This window comes from Asterias amurensis, chromosome 19 (genome assembly GCF_032118995.1).
Source record: "Asterias amurensis chromosome 19, ASM3211899v1".
Lineage (NCBI taxonomy): Eukaryota > Metazoa > Echinodermata > Asteroidea > Forcipulatida > Asteriidae > Asterias > Asterias amurensis.
This window is the reverse complement of record NC_092666.1, coordinates 8,296,975-8,317,247: the sequence shown is the minus strand read 5'-3', so window position 1 is coordinate 8,317,247 and position 20,273 is coordinate 8,296,975. Positions and strand designations below refer to the sequence as shown.

At 40.3% G+C, this 20,273-nt stretch overlaps 1 protein-coding gene across 2 annotated transcripts; it reads right to left on the bottom strand.

Moving 5' to 3' along the window:
* Positions 1 to 1,451: 1,451 nt before the first annotated feature.
* Positions 1,452 to 13,380, bottom strand: LOC139951516 (monocarboxylate transporter 5-like). Of its 2 annotated transcripts, XM_071950447.1 has the most exons (6): positions 13,341 to 13,380; positions 8,798 to 8,972; positions 7,956 to 8,224; positions 5,725 to 5,868; positions 3,929 to 4,825; positions 1,452 to 1,952 (listed from the first exon to the last, which is right to left on the bottom strand). In XM_071950447.1, exons 3-6 carry the CDS (start codon positions 8,161 to 8,163, stop codon positions 1,831 to 1,833), a joined length of 1,371 nt encoding a protein of 456 aa, XP_071806548.1. In that variant the 5' UTR covers positions 8,164 to 8,224; positions 8,798 to 8,972; positions 13,341 to 13,380; the 3' UTR covers positions 1,452 to 1,830. The 2 variants fall into 2 exon arrangements, with proteins under 2 accessions (XP_071806548.1, XP_071806547.1); XM_071950446.1 differs by lacking the exon at positions 13,341 to 13,380 and having other exon boundaries at positions 8,798 to 9,114.
* Between the last annotated feature and the right edge of the window lie 6,893 nt (positions 13,381 to 20,273).

The window sequence follows — 20,273 nt, the reverse complement described above, 5'->3', positions numbered from 1 at the left end:
TATTTTATTGAGTGTCACAAATTGTGGAGAATCCGATTTTAAGGAAAACCTCCAAATCTCCAACATCTGATTACATCACGGCGTTTTTCCCAACCCTACGGGTCCCGAAAATCTACAGCTACATGAGTATACGAATCTACAAATCCATCAGTAGTCCGGTCTGAAAATCATCAAGCTTTGGTCAGCTTCCACTCGTCCATTTTGTTCTTTCTTCTCGGAACCGTGGTATGTAATCAACCCTTGTGTTTCCTGTATTGGTATGCTTTAGTACCATTGTCACCCACATTCTGCAATTGTTGAAAGTATCTAGGCATACAACTAAATCAAAAACAGCTGAACGTGTTATGTATCAACAGACAATCATAATGCATACTAGCAGTCCACTATGGCAAACAAAGACTGCTCTATAGTTGGTATGACACTGCTCTAGAATTGCAAAGGTCGTGGGTTCAAATTCAACCCGAGTAATATGCCTGTGATATTTTTTTCACAGGAATCGGGGGAAAGTACCGAGTATGTGCTAACACACACATCGGTGTGTGGGTAAAATCCAAAATTAATGTTTTTTTTCCCCGGTGCAAATTTAACATCTATTATTTATAAAGATTGCAGTAGTTAACCTCAGCAGCAACCAGCATACATTTGACGAAATTACATACATTGTTTTTAGAACCATCTTTGAATGTCATCGGCACTTATTCATGTGTAACTCTCCATGGATTAGCAAATCAATAATAATGATGATTCGTTTCTAGAAATGTAGTATTCATTTTGGTAAACTCCTGCCGCAGGCATTTTGGGAAACATTCACTGACGTAATACGGAAAATATTAAAGGCACTGGACACTATTGGCAATTACTCAAAATATTTGTTACCATAAAAATTACTTGGTAACAAGCAATGGAGAGCTGTTGACGGAATAAAACATTGTAAGAAACGGCCCCCTCTAAAGTAGCGTAGTTATCGAGAAAGAAGTAATTTTCCTCCAAAATATTTGAATTTGACTTCGAGACCTCAGAATTAGAGTTTGAGGTTCCGAAAGCACACAACTTCGTGTGTCATTGGTGTTTTTTCTTCCATTATCTCGAAACTTTGATAACCAATCGAGTGAAAATGTTCACAGGTTTGTTATTTTATGAATATGTTGAGATACACCCAGTGTTAAGACTGGTCTTTAATACCAATAGTGTCTAGTGTCTTTAAGGTTCAGTAGGCCGACATAGGTCATCAGATTGTACATCAGATCTCATTAAAAATCAGATACTATAGCAAATCATACGTTTTATTTGCCAATACACAATTAGCCAGTCGCTAAAACTGACTTCCACTAAAGGATGCATCATAACATATTTGTGTATAGCCAGTCAAGGATGTATTTGACAACAGTTCAGAACAGTTGCTTTGTCTCGTACCGGCAGGGGATACTCTGTGCATCCCCCCCCCCCCCCATACCACCTCTTCCCCGGTGGTTCTTCCGTAAGAGCCCTCAGAGAGCGCCCTCTTTTGAATCGTGCTCCTCCAGCCCATCTTATAAATCATGTACTCATATTAGACCAATTCGCAGCTGGACGCTGAATTGCACGGTTATTACAATGTACAATGGAATAAAAATACATTACAAGATTAAACAAGAAATTTAGAAAATTTAACAGGCAAATATATTTTGTTAAAAGGAATAAAACCTACACAACAACAACAAGTCAAATAGGCAATGAATCTATAAACAACACAAAATGGGTTAATATCCCATTTTGGGCCGAATCTCCGGTGGACATAGCTCCATGGGACAATATGTCGTTCCATGGTGGTTTGAAATCTAAACAACCATCCTAAGAGTTTTTCTTCTTTGTATACACAGAGTCAATACAATACAGTGGTATCGGCAGAAGAGTCAAACCAGCAAATGCAAACAGCGTGACTTGAAAACTTCCTGTCCATTCATACAGCCAACCTTTAAATAAAACAAAAGAAAAATAACAGTGAATAGGTTTATCCTTGATGAAAAAAGTATTGTAGGTCACTTGAACGAGCAAGATCACCACGCACCTCGTGTTATCTAGCAGAAAACTGCGACCTACAAGTTAAAGGCACTGGACACATGTGAATTTATTACAGGCACTGAACACTATTGGTAATTACTCAAAATAATTGTTAGTTAAAACTTTACTTGGTAACGAGTAATGGGGAGCTGTTGATAGTATAAAACATTCTGAGAAACGGCTCCCTTTGAAGTAATGTAGTTTTCTAGAAAGAAGTAATTTTCCACGAATTTGATTTCGAGGTGCACCATCAAGCATTTGAAAGCACACAACTTCGTGTGACAAGAGTGTTTTTTTCTTTTATTATCTCGCAACTTCCACGACCAATTGAGCTCAAACTTTCACAGGTTCGTTATTTTTACAATTAATAACAATTGACATAACTTGCACTAGCAAACACTTTTTTTCAACCTTCACTATGGTGTTCGATTCTGTTTGAACCCTTTCACTTTTGTGGCGAAGCCTATACAAATCAGGCGTAAGTCAAAGGGTTGACATGGTTAAATTAAAATGCATGACCTTGGACAATCAATAGTGCCCGATTTTTTGTAAACTTATAAACTTTTTGTCAATTTCAAACAACCCGTAGTTAAATCTTCACCAATAATTGAAAACGATCCAGAATGAAATGGCCTTGATAACTTCAATTTTAGCAAAGTTATTGCTAAAATATGTACACAAAGCAAGGGCCAGTAATCTTAATACATAAGCAGTTTCAAACAGGTACTTTCATATTACAAGCACATCAATTACCTTCATCGAAAACATGTTCACCCCAAAAATCTTCTCCCAAGATCATGCGAGTGTGTTCGATAAAACAACACCACATCTCAGAAAAACCGTCCTTCATGTTCAAACCATGTTCTGGTTTTTAGACTCGCTTATTAATATATTCACTTTTAGAGACACTGGACACTATTGGTAATTGTCAAAGACTTCACAGTTAGTATATCTCAACATATGCATAAAATAACAAACCTGTACAAATTTGAGCTCAATTGGCCGTCGAAGTTGCGAGATAACAATTATTGGAAGAAAAAAAACCTTGCGGCCTTAGTTGTGTGCTTTCGGATGCTAGATTTCGAGACCTGAGGTCTCGAAATCAATTCATATGTTTTAGTTGGAAACTGATTCTTTCTAAAAAAAAACGTCACTTGAGAGGGAGCTGTTTCTAACAGTGTTTTCATTCAATCAACAAAAAAAACTGTGTATGCTATCAATTGTTTTGAGTAATAACCAATAGTGTCCGATTCCTTAAAATAATTTCACATGTAAAAATGCAAAGTAAAAACTATAAAAACGATACAGAAAACAAATTAAGTATACACACAGGAGAGAGAGAAAAAAAGGAGCACCCCTGATGGATTTCAAAAGAAGTTAAGTAAATTATTATCAAGTTAATCTCCTGATGCCACAATTGTAGAAACAGACAATATTAAAGGGAAGGTACACGTTTGGTAATTACTCAAAACAATTATTAACTTAAGAACTGACTTGGTTACAAGCAATGGAGAGCTGTAGATAGTATAAAAAATTGTGAGAAATGACTCCCTCTGAAGTAACGTAGTTTTTGAGAAAGAGGTAATTTCTCCCTAAAATAAAATAAAAAAACTTCTAGCTAGAAGTCTTTTATTCCTATCTGAAAGCACACAAATAATTCATCCAACAAGGGTGTCTTTTCTTTCATCATTTTCTCGCAACTTCGATGATCAATTGAGCCCAAATTTTCACATATTTGTTATGTTATGGTTATGATGGGATACACCACTGGTCTTTGACAATTAACAAACATATACATTGGCTTTAAAGGATATTATGGACACCAATCAAACATAACTTACAATATGAAATATGAGGGCAAATTATTTGAAATCTAAAGTTGACTAACCTCCAAGTAATCCGCCGAATATTCCCGCGAAACCACTGAACAATACTCGCCATCCCAGAATATTAATGATCCGATCGTCATCTGCAAGTGTCTTAGTTAAAGAATCATTCGCTTGAAAGAAAACACCGAAACCAAATCCTATGCTAGCTGAAGATACCATCTGGCCGGCGAATGAGTTAACCAAAGCAGTAAGAGTAAATGAAACACTCAAGAGACTACACACAAAGAACGCCAAGCGTAGCGAGGCTGGATTGAAGCCATTCTTCTCTACTAGCGGAACCACTAACTTGCCGAGAAAATTTCCAGCTCCAAATGCTGTTGGGAGTAAAGACGAATGCAAGTAACTCAATCCTTGAAACTGACCATGAGATACTATGAACACCACCCAGCAGGTATAACAAAGCTCAGAACAGCATCGTGCCAATGTCACTAAAATAAATCTAGGATTTGCCAAAACTGAAAAATCCATCATGGTAGAAAATTTCTGGCAGGAAAGGAAGTCTGGATGGCATGAAGTATCCTGTTTTCTCTCATCGTCTTTAGTTGAGAGTTCGATAATAGAGCCAGAATCTGTAGGCACTTCCTCTTCAGTCTTCTTACGGCTAGCCTCATCCTTATCACTAATGGCAACCTCTTTGTATCTTTTAGAACTTGATGGTACAATATTCGTTGTCACCAATGCTCCTAAGGCTACAAGATTGAAGGAAAGCCCTCCCAACAAAAGAACAACTCCTCGCCAACCATATGTGTCTAGTAGGATCTGGGTAACAGGACCGACCACTACCATACCGATGGGAAAGCCCGCTGTTGATACAGCATTGGCTACCGAGTACCGTTCCTCGAAATATGATGCCATTAAAGCAAAGGCACAAAACCCACTGAATGCTGTTCCGACACCTGAAAAGAAAACAGATCTGCTGATCAATTCCTTGAAACTATTTAAATTACAGAATGTATTGACCCAATTCACCTGACGTCATCATCAGAATACTCTTGGATGCGCAATACTGGTGGGCAATATCACTGTGCGTTATTCAGGGTGCGTTCGATTAGCTTCCCTGGGTCGACCCCGCGGTGCTCACTCGGGTGAGCCCCTGACAAGAGCTAATCGAACGATCACACTCGCCCTCTCGTGCGTGGTAACGTCATGTACCATGGTCACCCCATGTGACCCACTCCACAAGCAGGGCACCGGGGGCTGTCCAAGGTGAGCTCCTGGAATGAATTCAAAGCTATTTGAACGCACCGGCGCAGACCGGGTCGACACAGGGCTAAACGAACGCACCCTCACTGATAGGCGACGCGGCGTTTACACGTAAACCTACTGCCCACCAAAATGGTGAGTATGGGACAGTCGCTGTGTGTGACATGCGTGCAAGGGGTCAATGGGACAAAAGGAGAATTTTGAGACGCTGGGCAAGGCGTGCAAGACCAATTCAAAACAGATACGTCTTTAAAATTGCTTTTTTTTAAATAACCAAACATGGGGTGATAGAAAAATCAAATGGTCCTCATTGGGATTTGAACCCATTGTGTTTTGCCCAGTTGCGCATCCATGCAACCGGGAGGAAAATGTGGTTCATAGGGAAAGCATGAGGGAGTACACCGCTGTACACCGCTATGCCAAGCTCAGTTGGTAGAGCATCTGCCCGGAGTGTCAGGGGTCTTTGGTATAAATCACAATGAGGACCATTTGATTTTTCTCTGATCTCATGTTTGATTATTTACCTTTTGTAAGATGATTAGAAACCATACATAACCATATTTTGTGTTTGTTTTGTTGAAGAAATTGTTACCTGACACCAGAACAAGGCAAATGGCAAGCTGCACGACACTGGTTGACTGAGATGCTAAGGTTAGTCCAATACCTCCAAAAATGCCCCCAGAGATGAAGACGAAACGGCTCCCCAGGATCCGAATAAGGACTGTGATGAGTGGGCCTGTGGGGGAACAAAAATATGAAAATATCATGAGAGTACCATTCGTGTCAGTGTCATGGCCGAGCGGTTAAGAGCACCGGATTCAAGCACTGGTGTTTGATCGGCGGGGTGTGGGTTCGGATCCCGGTCGTGACACTTGCTACATCAAATTGGGGAGGTAGTGCTTTCTGCTCTAACGGCCAGACTTCGAATTGATGATATCCAAGCCTACATCCGTATGGACTGTAAAGGGGTTAACCCTGTTTCAGCCCTAGGAGTAGGTGGCGACGGCCTCTGGAAAAATATAATTGTGGCCCACACCTTGAAGTGACCTTCAGGCCTTGTGTGTCAGGCGACTTTCATAAACAAAAAAGTGCTTTCATTACTGTAAAAAAAAAATCCCGTAAAATTGACGGTCCTTTACCTGGCAGCTATAGGGTGCCTGTTAAATCACCGTAAACTTTACTGGAGACGTTTTGTAAATTGTGCGTTGAAAGGGCAGTTTGCGAAACTTCCACTGTGAAATTTACGGCACTTTATACCTGGCACCCTAGCTGCATGCCAGGTAAAGCACCGTAAATATTACGGGATTTGTTTTACAGTGAGTGTGAATTCCGCTGTCCACTAAACTTGTATTTAGTGGCATTGGAAAATCTTTGCTCCTTAAAGTCAGACTGGAATAAAATTGAGAACATAAAATCACATTTTCTACAAAATAGATCTTTATGCATTGACGTCATCAAGCCGCCATCTTAGAGGTAAAACGAAGACGTACAATCAAAACGCAAAGATTTGTACGCGCGGCCCACAGGTTTGGCCAATGACACCGGTCGCATTTTGTTTAACTCTAGGTGAGGGCGGCCTACTGATATGACATAATGTGGTTTAATTCCTTCCTACGGTCGTCAGACCCCAGATAACACCAATCTACAAGAATGTTAAAATCATAATATTGTTAAAGAAATAATATCCAATGCCAGAGCTTAAAGTTATCAAATGCTTTGGTATAACGGTATCCAATGTACATGTACTCAACGAAGTATTAGAAGCCCCTAAATCCAGATTTGTAGTCGAGTTATCTGCGTCAAGTCTGTGTCAAGTGCCGACACCTTGCAATGATACCTTAAGAAATTCAATTAATACAGTCTTTTACGGTTTCTAAGAAGCTTAGCCTTAAAAACCAATTCGGTATCCGGCACAATTATGTTTATTCTTCATTTTCAATGGTATGTTTTCTTTTTGTCTAGGCGCCTTGATCAGTTTTTGATAAATGCGCATTTTAAATCCATATTAAAGTCGGTAGTCTTCAGACTGTGGCAGTGTTTTCTTTTTAAACAAGCTTTCGGCCAATTTGTTACTTTATGTGTAATATTTTTGATATTTTTTACTCTTTGCTGTTTTTCTCGCGTGTGATGATGTTTGTGTAATCTTGAAATCAAGTCGGTAATTGTTAAGCGCGGTGTGGTCACGGGGACGGTACACTCATCCTCGATCCCAGTATATGTGTGAGAGTCATGCGCTTCCTACGACCGTTGCATTGCATGTGTATAATTGCACTGTGACTGTTGCAGGGAGCGCAGAATGTGTGTTAGTAACAAATAGGCACCGCCCAACGACTTGTCATCTAGTCTAATGTTTGTGCTGTTTATTTTAATGCGCTGTTGAACATTTTATGGTGAAATGCGCATAATAAAGGTGATTGAGTCAGGCCCTAACACAAGGACAAAGTCACCATTCACCATATCAAGCCATGCATGCTTGGATAAGGTGTCCTTGTTGAGGATTGGCTGGTGTCCTCGCATTGATCTCCTAAATTCACGGTTCGTTGTGAATCACTGACCCATAGTCAAACTGTTTAGTGTACAACAACATCTCAACGATATCAAATGGTTGATTGATTGAACTTATTCGGATAAAGTAAAGAGCAAGAACAAGCCAAAAATACACACACAACAACGGGGGGGGGGAACAAAATGACATAAGTTAAACCCAAATAGAACCAGGAACGAAATACTGGACAAAATTATCCAAGGATAACACCAACAACAACTTACACTTATTGCCATAGGGGACAACATGAACAACATGGAGCGTTTTAATTAACTCACCTAAAACGTTTTTGAGCATACTGTGCAACGTTGCAATCCATCCAATCAGCCAAAGATGACTACTAAAGTCAGTCTCTATAGCAATGAGGAGAACTCCCAATGCTTTCACGTTACCCATTAAAATAACATTTGTGATAAATGCAGCTCCTATTATCACCCATCCCATGGGGTGATTGTCATAATTAGTCGATCTTCTTGGAGAGGACATCTTGATCAGATCTTTTCATCCATATATCCGCCTTGCTCCCATCGTGAAACAAAACTTCAATCTTGAAAAGCAAACAAAACAAGTTTAAACGAGCAATGGAATCAAATAAATAATCTACTTGTGAAAAGTTCTATTAAAATGTATTTCAGGCTACAATCATACCGAACCCATACCGAATGATACCATAGAATTTTCCAATGATTTTTTTTTTATTGATGGGACATTTTCAAAAAAAAATTGGAAATAGCCTTGTCCTCACAAACATGATATTCCAGGCGAGGTTTTTTTTTAAGTTGGGATTTTCAATGAAGCTAACAATAATATTTTGATTGTTTTCGATTGCATTGAACACGACACCGTTGAATAAGAGGACTTGAAATCATGCATTTACTTTTATTTCAAAGTTTCCGATGAAAATATTTATCAGACTGAATGATTACTAATGGCATCAACTTGCACAGGACCTTGATATAAATAATAAGGTTCTTTTTTTCTTGAGACAGTTATGCACCAGCCATAAAGTTCCAAACTGGAAAACTATTAAACTATGTATGTTCTTTTGAAAAATGGCTTTGCCTAAACCCTTTAGGTATATCGTAAAGCAAAGTTGGGTCATTAATCATAAAATACTTACTTTGCAGTTTCCTAGTCTGCCATAAACTGCGCACTCTTTGACGTTACGAAGTAGTACTTCACTAAAGTTCAAAACTATCAGATGCATTATTTACATGGTAGGGTCACCCTAGTACAGGCGGGCGAGCCGGTGGTGGAGGCACAAGCATTGTCTGACCATACAGCATGGACCCTTGCTACAATAAGGTGAGCACTATAGCAGTGTAAGAAATATAAACTCCACAACAAATCTGCTTACATGGCTTAAATAAATGCAGTTATTTGTATAAGACAGAATATACAGGTTTTTGTTACAGTAGGTGCGTTCGATTTATAGCTTCCCTGCGTGTCGACCCCGCAGTGCTTACTCAGGTGAGCCCTGACAAGAGCTAAGGCCACATAAAAAAAAATTGTTGGACGTCCCTTTTTTGCGGATGGGGGAGGGAGTGAGGTTTTATTTTTTTTAAGTTTTGTTGACATGCCAAATATGAAATCAAAATCAAGAATAAAGAAATCATCGCAATCACTATAAAACAGAGGGTTTGTGTGTTTTTGATGTTTTCAATAGTTTTGTCAAACAAATTTAACTCCTAGATGCACCTAAGCACAGTGTAGCCCAAGTAAAAATTTGAAGAATTGTTTTTGCTTTGCAAACATGAATAAAAACCTTTTTTAAACATCTATTGAAACCTGTACATTTTGAAAAGAAATATCATTGAAAAGGTTTTTTTTTTATGATTTAAAAAAAAATGGGGTCGGGGGGTTTGAACGGTCGGGCGGGGACGATTAACATTTTTTTTTATGTGGCCCAATCGAACGATCACTCGCCCTCTCGTGGTTTCGTCATGCACCTCGGGCCATTCCCAATAGTCTGGTCCCCTGACCAAAGATTCCTTGACGTTTCTTACTCTCTTGTTAAAAATCCTTAATTCGACAGAGCCCATGTCGGAGATTTTTGGGTCTGGGAACCAGACTACATTCCCAAGTGACCCGTTCCACAAGCGGGGCACTGGGGGTGGACCCGGGTAGGCCCCCTTGAATGACGTCAAAGCTATTCGAACCTAGGGGTTAGACCGGGGTGCGCGACCGGGGTCAACCCAGGGAAGCTAATCGAACGCACCCTCTATCTAGTATTTTTTTAAAGTATTTTAATCTTCACAAATCATTCTCTGTTTAGATGCAAACTAATTGAACTGTTCTAGTTGATTTCTTTGAGCTCGTTGCTGTCTTTATAGCTTTGTATGATTTTAAGTTGTGTTACCTCATTTTCTTAATTAAAACTACAAGCTGGAACTCTGTTGCTGTTGCGGCGTTGACATTGTTATGATTTATTGGAACCAACAATCAATTTTGGTTTTGATAAGGGCTCAGTGTACATTGACATGAGAACTGGAGTCGCGTAGTTTCCTTTCGATACGCTTCGACAGTTTGCTATTATGCTGTTCTTTTTTGTCTAGATCAAGGTATGGTGAAATCAATTGACAATGCACACGTGACAAGGAGTGCTACAGACGCATTTATTTGGGTCTTTATATTGAATCGAAGAAAACATATTTTAATTTGTAACCCCTTTTGTATCTATATATTTTGTAACTGGTAATTGTGTGTGTATGTTTAAAGGCAGTGGACAATATTGGTAATTGTAAAAGACTAGCCTTCAGATTTGGTGTATCTCAACATATGCATAAAATAACAAAATGTGAAAATTTTGAGCTCAATCGGTCATCGAAGTTGCGAGATAATAATGAAAGAAAAATAACCCTTGTCACACAAAGTCGTGTGCGTTTAGATGGTTGATTTCGAGACCTCAAGTTCTAAATCTGAGGTCTCGAAATCAAATTCGTGGAAAACTACTTCTTTCTCGAAAACTATGGCACTTCAGAGGGAGCCGTTTCTCACAATGTTTTATACTATCAACCTCTCCCCATTACTCGTCACCAATAAAGGTTTTATGCCAATAATTATTTTGAGTAATTACCAAAAGTGTCCACACTGCCTTTAATGGCCACATAACAAAAAAGCAACGTTGACTTACACACCTACGTTTCAGAGTGCCACTCCGTTCCTTTTTTGTATTCAACATAACCAAGTCTTTTTAGAACTGCTCCGAATATTCCCCATGCTAAACCATTGCCGTGTAATGTAGAAGCAACAAATACGTGTGGGAAATATCAGCGGTGCGATTTATTAAATTAACATTATAGGTAGGCGTACTCCCCGACCTCTCTGAAATCACCAGAGACAATTGTAATGTGTTTGCATTGCTACAACTTGCTTTATCCTCTCCCATTTTTCTAAATTTTTAGGGGTGTTGTTACCCGCGCCTATGCCCGCCCCATGGATCCGCGCATGAAGAATGGTATTTCTTTCTCTGGCAAGTGACGTCGACAAATAAAAATACGCGCTGTAGGGGATATACCCCGTTATTTTGCAATCACTCTTGATTTTTTCTACGTAGTTAGGAAGGCCGCCATTTTATTGGAGTGTTTTGCACTTCCTGTTTGCTTTTAATCGTTGGTTTTTTTATGTTTGGTCATCGATAAACTGCTTAGAGGTATACTGGAGGGCAAGTAAAGCTGAGTTAGCTTAGACAAAGTTTGAAGAAGTTAAGCCATACAAAGGTAGGCCTTCCCTAAATCTTTTCTTCGTTTTCTGCTGGTTAATCCTTCTTAGCCCACCCCTTTGGGCTGTTTGTGTTCTAAATGTTAGTATTTTGATATGTCAGTCTTTTCATAATCGGCAGTAGTTATTCCTTTTTGAAGTGTTCTTATATCACCTTAAACTGCCCCAAAATGTATTTCTGCCTCCTTCCCTATAATTTTTTTTTTTATGCATACGACTTCATTTAAATCAGTTGATTTTTGCCCAGTTTTTCTTCATCTTAAAGTCATTGGGTTGGACACGTAATTACTAAAAACTCTTATTGTTAGCATAAAACCTTACTTGGTGACGAGAAATGGGGAGAGGTTGATAGTATAACACATTGTGAGAAACGGCTCCCTCTGAAGTGACATAGTTTTCGAGAAAAAAAAATAATATTCCACGAATTTGATTTCGAGACCTCAGATTTAGAATTTGAGGTCTCGAAATCAACCATCTAAACGCACACAACTTCGTGTGACAAGGCTGTTTTTTTCTTTCATTATTATCTCGCAACTTCGACGACCAATTGAGCTCAAATGTTCACAGGTTTGTTATTTTATGCATATGTTGAGATACACAAACTGGTCTTTGACAATTACCAATATAGTCTAGGCGATTGGTGAAAAAACCGAGAATTGTATCCAGCATAGCAACGGTTGCTATGTTACATATTTCCCATATCAACTAGCACAAAACATGCCCACAGGCAATTTGAGAATACAAATTTCAAATTTGTAATCATGTTTATCTTTACCCATCATGTTAACATCAATCTGGAGCAATTGGCAAATACAATAGGCTTAACATGGTTGCTAGGCAACATATTACCCTAAACGACTAAGTTTTTCCATAGCAACCAGCACAAAAACTGCCCACAGACAAATTTAACTTAAATATTTCATATATTTATTTAAATTCAACCTAACCTCTCATGTTAATATCAATCTTGAGCGATTGGCAAATACAGAAGGCTTAACATGGTTGCTAGGCAACACATTTTCCTTAGCAACCAGTACATAGGATGTCTATACATACTTTTTTTCACAACGATTATTATGCAATAAGCATTTAAAATGTTTTAAAAAAAAATCCTTAGATGCTTACTTCACTCATGATAAAAACTGTTACTATAGATTGCTTCATTACTTTACTAAGCAACATGTACATGTTGGTATCAACACGCCAGTCTAGTAGCAGACATCATCCATCGACACTATGCCGCCCCTTTTTGCTTAGGTGACCACACCCCTCAATGACGGGCCACTGCTTTGAAGTTATTCACCCAGCCGTGCATACAACATGTCAACCCTAAGCAAGATTCCAGTTATAACTGTTTGATGATGAATAAAATTGATGACGTGAAATACTGACCAACATTGCCACACACCGTAAACCGAATGCGGCTGCACCAAGCCCAGGGCCTAATTTCATAGAGCTGCTTAAGCACAAACCTTTGCTTAAAGCAAAAAAGTCCTTGCTTAGTAAAATCAGATTACCGGCCAAGACTCCACACAATTGTTATGCTATGTAAACAACAGCTTAATACCAGTCACAAGCAATGCATATGGCATTAAACTTGGGCCAGTAACATGTGTAAAATAAGCGAGCTATTTTCGTGCTTAAGCAAATTTTTTGCTTAAGCAGCTCTATGAAATTGGCCCCAGGTTGGACCCCTTAGTGGCACTGACTGACGTCACTAGGGCTATAGGCTGCACAATGCTCTACCCTCCTAACTTTCCGTCCCGTATGGCGTCACCACTTTTACACTCATTTCTTTTTACAAAAATGGATACCTCACTGAGGTAAATTATATACTATAATTATTATCTCATATCGAATGAAAAGGTGGTGGCGCCAAACGGAAAGTTTTCCGTTAGGTATATCGTAGAGCAAAGTTGGGTCATTAATCATAAAATACTTACTTTGCAGTTTCCTTGTCTGCCATATACTGCGCACTCTTTGACGTTACGAAGTAGTACTTCACTTAAGTTCAAAACTATCAGATGCATTATTTACATGGTAGGGTTCCCTAGTACAGAAGGGCAAGCCGGTGGTTGAGGCACAAGCATAAGAAATATAAACAACAATCTGCTTACGTGGCTTAAATAAATGCAGTTATTTGTATTAGACAGAATAAAGGTTTTTGTGTACAGTAGGTGCGTTTGATGTATAGCTTCCCTGCGTGACGACCCCGCAATGCTTACTCGGGTGAGCCCTGACAATAGCTAAGGCCACATAAAACAAAATTGTTGGTCCCTTTTTTTTGCGGATGGGGAGGGAGTGAGGTTTTATTTTTTTAAAGTTTTGTTGACATGCCAAATATGAAATCAAGAATATAGAAATCATCGCAATCACTATAAAACAGAGGGTTTGTGTGTTTTTGATGTTTTCAACAGTTTTGTCAAACAAATTTAACTCATAGATGCACCTAAGCACAGTGTAGCCCAAGTAAATATTTGAAGAATTGTTCTTGCTTTGCCAACATGAATAAAAACCTTTTTTAAACATCTATTGACACCTGTACATTTTGAAAGGAAATATAATTGAAAAGGTTTTTTTTATGATTTAAAAAAAAATGGGGTCGGGGGGTTTGAACGGTCGGGCGGGGACGATTAACATTTTTTTTTATGTGGCCCAATCGAACGATCACTCGCCCTCTCGTGGTTTCGTCATGCACCTCGGGCCATTCCCAATAGTCTGGTCCCCTGACCAAAGATTCCTTGACGTTTCTTACTCTCTTGTTAAAAATCCTTAATTCGACAGAGCCCATGTCGGAGATTTTTGGGTCTGGGAACCAGACTACATTCCCAAGTGACCCGTTCCACAAGCGGGGCACTGGGGGTGGACCCGGGTAGGCCCCCTTGAATGACGTCAAAGCTATTCGAACCAAGGGGTTAGACCGGGGTGCGCGACCGGGGTCAACCCAGGGAAGCTAATCGAACGCACCCACTATCTAGTATTTTTTTAAAGTATTTTAATCTTCACAAATCATTCTCTGTTTAGATGCAAACTAATTGAACTGTTCTAGTTGATTTCTTTGAGCTCGTTGCTGTCTTTATAGCTATGTATGATTTTAAGTTGTGTTACCTCATTTTCTTAATTGAAACTACAACTACTGTTGCTGTTGCGGCGTTGACATTGTTATGATTTATTGGAACCAACAATCAATTTTGGTTTTGATAAGGGCTCAGTGTACATTGACATGAGAACTGGAATCGCGTAGTTTCCTTTCGATACGCTTCGACAGTTTGCTATTATGCTGTTCTTTTTTGTCTATAGATCAAGGTAGGGTGAAATCAATTGACAATGCACACGTGACAAGGGGTGCTACAGACGCATTTATTTGGGTCTTTATATTGAATCGAAGAAAACATATTTTAATTTGTAACCCCTTTTGTATCTATATAAAAATTATTTTGTAACTGGTAATTTTGTGTGTATGTTTAATGGCCACATAACAAAAAAGCAACGTTGACATACACACCTAGGTTCCAGAGTGCAAATCCGTCCTTTTTTGTATTCAAAATAACCAAGTCCTTTTAGAACTGCTCCGAATGTTCCCCATGCCAAACCATTGCCGTGTAATGTAGAAGCAACAAATACGTCAGGATTCCGGCGTGTGGGAAATATCAGCGATTTATTATTAACACTAGCGGGATGCCGCGCTTCGCGCGGCACCCCGCTAGGATATAAAAATCCTTTACACAAATATTTCGAAATGTGGATGAGGGTGTTATACGCCTCTCTCAATATTTATGCATGGCGTCATAATTCTAACCCAAAATGAAGCTATTTCGCACGTCCACCACTACTTGCAGTGGCTGCGCCCACCTCGTTTTGGGTTAGACGACGTACCTTATGCATCTAGAAACTATAAGGCTCCCCCGTGAGCCTTATAGGGGTCTAATAAGTTGGGCCTCCCTAACGTTACACGTTTTTCAAATCAGCGTTGATAGGTGAAACTGACCGTTAGCCACCAATAACTAAAGTTTCTTTTGTACTACACCACCAAAACTTTCTCCACACACTCAATATACATTCATAATGCTTGATTTCCTTTTTAAAAAACTTCGTCAAAAATGACATTTTTACGTCCACGATACATAGCGTTGTAGCCTTGCTCAAGGCAGTCGCATTATTCGCTCCGAAAAGACGCAGCTGTAAACCCACCCGCCGTATACCCTGTGCATGGTGTGTGCGATCACACCAAATGACCCACCCGTATACACACTGTCACATCGCACGAATACTGTTCACACAAGTCATCGCACCCGTACACCACTAACCGCATGCGGAGGCCGTCAGGCCGACAGCCTTGTCGGATCTGTATCTTCCCGTTTTAATGTGTTGTATTGAAAAAATTCCAATAGTGGACGAAATTGGGGGGCTCTAGGATATGCTTGTATGCAGCTCATGAACATTAATAATCTTTCGTCTGACCAATTGCAGACGACACAGGATGGGAAGCAAATGAATTATTCATTTTCACGTCCAATCACGCACTTCCCTTACCACGACCTTTGGACCCTATCATGCGTCCGTGGTGGTGGTGTGTGAGGTAAACATGTCTCGTCTTTCGCGGGCATTATGGTAATGAGCTGATAGTGTACGGGGGCATCGTGTCGTGCGATGTTACGCACAGTGAATACGGGTGGGTTTTACGCACAGTGAATACGGGTGGGTTTTTATACAGCGGCGGTCTTTTTTCGAAGTGAATAATTCGACTGCCTTGAGCAAGGCTAATAGCGTTGCTACAACACTATAAGTAAAGCGAGTTTTTGGAACATGCTGTGTGCCACAAATCTAATTTATCGACTGTTTTTTTTTTTTTCTCTTTTTTTTTTTCGGGGGGGGGCGGGGGCGGTAAGAGCGTAGGCCTCTTTTTAGTTTATTCTCATCTGAATTGGTCTTGTAAACTTTCTGGTCAATAGGCTGCATTTATAACGGGAGCACTTAACGTGAACGTCAAAAAAGTGTTTTGCAGGCAGAGATGCCAAGTCCAGAGGCCAGCTATGTGTGAGATTTTTCAAAGCTCAACCCCCCCCCCCCCCCCCATCCCCCCGGAAAAAAAAATTGCCAGTTTAAGAAGGCCTTTTTAAATCGCCGCCCAACTTTTTTTTATTATCAATAAATAAAACAATGTGAATGTGGACAAAAAGTGTTTCAAAATGCATCAAAAACCTCCTCAGAATAATTAAAACTCACTTGAGGTACACAGGAGATGTTGATGGTTAATGTGGAGGTTCGATTGTGTCAGATTATATCCTTCCAAACTTGAAAAAAATAGACTAAAAATGATGTCCAAAATCAATCGCTCACTTCTTCTGCATGTTGTGTCTTCGCTAGTGGAGCGCATTTCAACGAATTTGCTAAAAGAATCGGAACAAACTTGTGCGCAATAAGCGTTTTGCGCTCTGCCGAATTGGAGCTGAACCTACTGGATGAGCAAAAGCGTGCGCAATCTGCAAATTTGCGCTCTGTTTGTACAAATTTTGTACAAAAAATGTCGTTAATTTTTTTTCCCCGATCTCGCCCCAATAATGGTTGATGTGCGTGTGAGCGTGAGACAGAGCCCAAATGCGTGAGTCTCACTCCTAATGCGTGAGACTTGGGAGGTCTGGTTTTTTTATTTTTTTATTGTCACTTTGGGCTTATTGCATCTCGCGAAATTTGAACGACAAACGACACAATTTCTGACCGCGTTCATGTTCACGCTGCTCTAGGAACAAACCTCCATACATCCCATATCTCTGGAACCCTATATCGTACAAACTAAATAAAAACGACAAACTCGTCCCGACTCCATTTTCTCTAACTTATTTCACTTTCAGAAAGCATGTCAAGTCATGTTTAAGGTTTGTTACGTCCAGTTTGGGTCAATAGACAAACTCCTAAAAATGTACCCCATTCAGCCGCACGAGGTCTCTTTTGTTAATATTATCTCCATGAGTAACCAACCCGACGGGCCGATGGCTAAATTAGGCTTCAAAATGGATTTGGCAAAATGTACATTCTGAGACCTGACCGACACACTGCTCTAACCAATTTTATGAATGGACTTATTCAAAAGGAAACTTAATGTCGTTTTGCTTAACAACTTTGACCAAATGCAAAGCAAAGTTCTTTTTTTACAGCTTCAAAACATGCCTTTGACGTACGTGTATAAGTTTCACCATAGAGTAAGGAATGGTTTCACAATTCTACCTCCATGGTTAAACTCTGAAACTGCAACATTATACCTCCATGAACAGACCGTATTCTAAAACGGTATTCATGTACCCATTTGAGTTTACTGGCAAAAGGTCCAAGGTCGCCACCCACTGTCAACCTAAAGTGGTCCCACGGCGACCTTCTTCACCAAGCAACAGGTGGCCTGTCTCAAACCAGACAACACACCACTCACACACTGACCAGAATGGCTCTTTGGGTATGTTCAGACAGCGTACTAACTTAGACCCGAACCGGTCTAACTTTTACGAGCAGCGGGGGGTGGTCGTAAAAATAAAAACCCATTGCGTTCAGACAGCACAGAGTTAAACCCGATCCGGTTTATCTTCGGTTTTAAGAGGTCAAAGTAGACGCGACCCCGTTGCTCTAACATCCGGTTTTATTCATCAGATTCACGCACCGAGTATGCCGAGATCCCCATGCCCTGGATGATCAGACAGGGCATAATTATTGGATACAAATGGCTCAATCGAACGCGGTAACAGTTTTACCGTTGGGAGGATATGGGCACTTAAAACAAACATGAACACGACTCGAAATTATTTTTTTAAACAAACAAAATACTGATACAAACCGCCGAGAAAACTCACCAAAATATTGTCCATATTCCATGAAACAGAACACGTTTCATTTTTGTGTTTTGTTTTATACCACTGTTTCCAATTTAATAAATACTTTTAGTTTGTACTTCAATCGATTGGAAGTTGCGATCTCTCAAAAGCTGGTGCCGCGATTTTTATTCCGATTCGTTAATAAACACAACTACACACGTGCAAGTTACGTAAATACATGTACTTTGCAGTATTTTCCCAACTTCCCAACAACGTGGTGATATTGCTTGCGTAGGGAATTTCCCCTACACACAGCCTCGCGCCCACTGCAGTTCATTCTCCTAGATTGAAAGTACAGCACGCTAGTAACGGTGACGGCAATAGAAAGGCACATCCACGGGATCGGTGATGGTAACTATGGGATATCAGAGAGTGATCACTATGGGATGGCAGCGCTGTACATGTGAGAAGCATTACAAAATATGCTTCTTCGCTGCGCTCGTAGTATACGCATGGAAAACAGTTTCAGTTTATTGTAGGACACTCAACAAAAAAAGCTTGGAAAATATAATTTTGTTTCAGAATTTAATAAATCTCGGGCGTGGGCCTGTGTTAAACTGCATACACCGATCGAGAGGGTTTCGCCAACTCGGTAAGCGGCAAGAAAGTAATATAAATACTCGGTGCTTTTCAGCATCAGAGGCAACAGAAACCGTATACAAGCACTCCGGGTCCCGGGCGTGTGCATTGAACCACACAATGGGTCGTCCGTTGTGAGTTAAAACCGGATGTCATTCTGTCCACACGCAGTGTTAAAAGATAAACCCGAACCGGTTTAGACTTAGACCGCCTCGCTGGACGGTTTAAGTTTTGGGGTTTAAACCCGATCCGGTCTAACTTTATTTGCGTTCACACGCACAAAAGTTGAACCCGAACCGGTCTAAGTGGACTTAGACCAACTTTAGTACGGCGTGTGAACGACCTCTATGTGTAAGGCCCCCCCCCCCTCCAACCCCAAAATGTTATTAATTGTAAAGTTCCCTTAGACACCTTCCAACCTATAGCCGGCCCTACCCCATGTTTCCAAATTACTAAGCTTCCGTTTGATCCCAACCTTGTTCATCATGATAATTCTCACCTCGTTTGGAAGTGAATGCTTTTTTATAAATATTATCCATTTAATCTTTTCAACAAATGAGTCACCCGCAGAAGGATTTCTAGGAAGTCTGATAACAACGCGACCAGTGGTTGACACATGGTCGCCTGCGAAACATCAATCTACGATACTTCATCCATTCAATGCAAATTCGGTCAAATTCGTTAGATTGTTTCGGGTTTGTCCTGGCACCCAGCCTCTTCGACCCTTTCGACCCTGCGCGACAATGAATGAACCAATCCGGAGAACCATGCTTAGTACAACACGAAAGTAACCTGACCAAAAAGGGCGGATCGAATGGCGGGTGGGCGGGCAAGGGGCAATGAATGACCAATCCGGAGCACCATCTGCGAAACACTGTCCAATGAGTCACCTGTCAGAAAGATTTCTAGGAAGTGTGGTAACAACAATGACCAGTGGTTGACGCACGGTCGCCGCCCAAACTTCCTCCAATCACATGACTTGTAAGTGCGAGTTTGGATCCGGGTTTTGCAGACTTGCAACCCGACGTCTGAAACCACACAAACGTATTGAATTCCACACAAACAACCGTGTTGGATTACACAAGGATGCCATACCACTGGACCTTCTAATTTTCAATCCAAGATGGCGCAGGTTACGCTTTTAATAGTATAGATTATAGGTAGGCGTACTCCCCGACCTCTCTGAAATAACCAGAGACAATTGTAATGTGTTTGTATTGCTACAACTTGCTTTATCCTCTCCCCCGCTTTATCCCTCTATTTTATTTTTCTAAATTTTTAGGGGTGTTGTTACCCGCGCCCTTGCCCGCCCTATGGATCCGCGCACGATGAATGGTATTTCTTTCTCTGGCAAGTGACGTCGACAAGTAAAAATACGCGCTGTAGGGGATTCCCCGTTATTTTGCAATCACTCTTGATTTTTTCTACGTAGTTGGA

What these genes read in the sequence shown, in the direction of transcription:
- LOC139951516 (XM_071950447.1), bottom strand. Translation starts at nt 8,163, where the DNA reads ATGTCCTCTCCAAGAAGATCGACTAATTATGACAATCACCCCATGGGA. An exon ending in TATGCTCAAAAACGTTTTAG is followed by an intron (nt 5,869 to 7,955) that starts GTGAGTTAATTA and finishes GTTCCCCCACAG; the next exon opens with GCCCACTCATCACAGTCCTT. An exon ending in TTGCCTTGTTCTGGTGTCAG is followed by an intron (nt 4,826 to 5,724) that starts GTAACAATTTCT and finishes TTTTCTTTTCAG; the next exon opens with GTGTCGGAACAGCATTCAGT.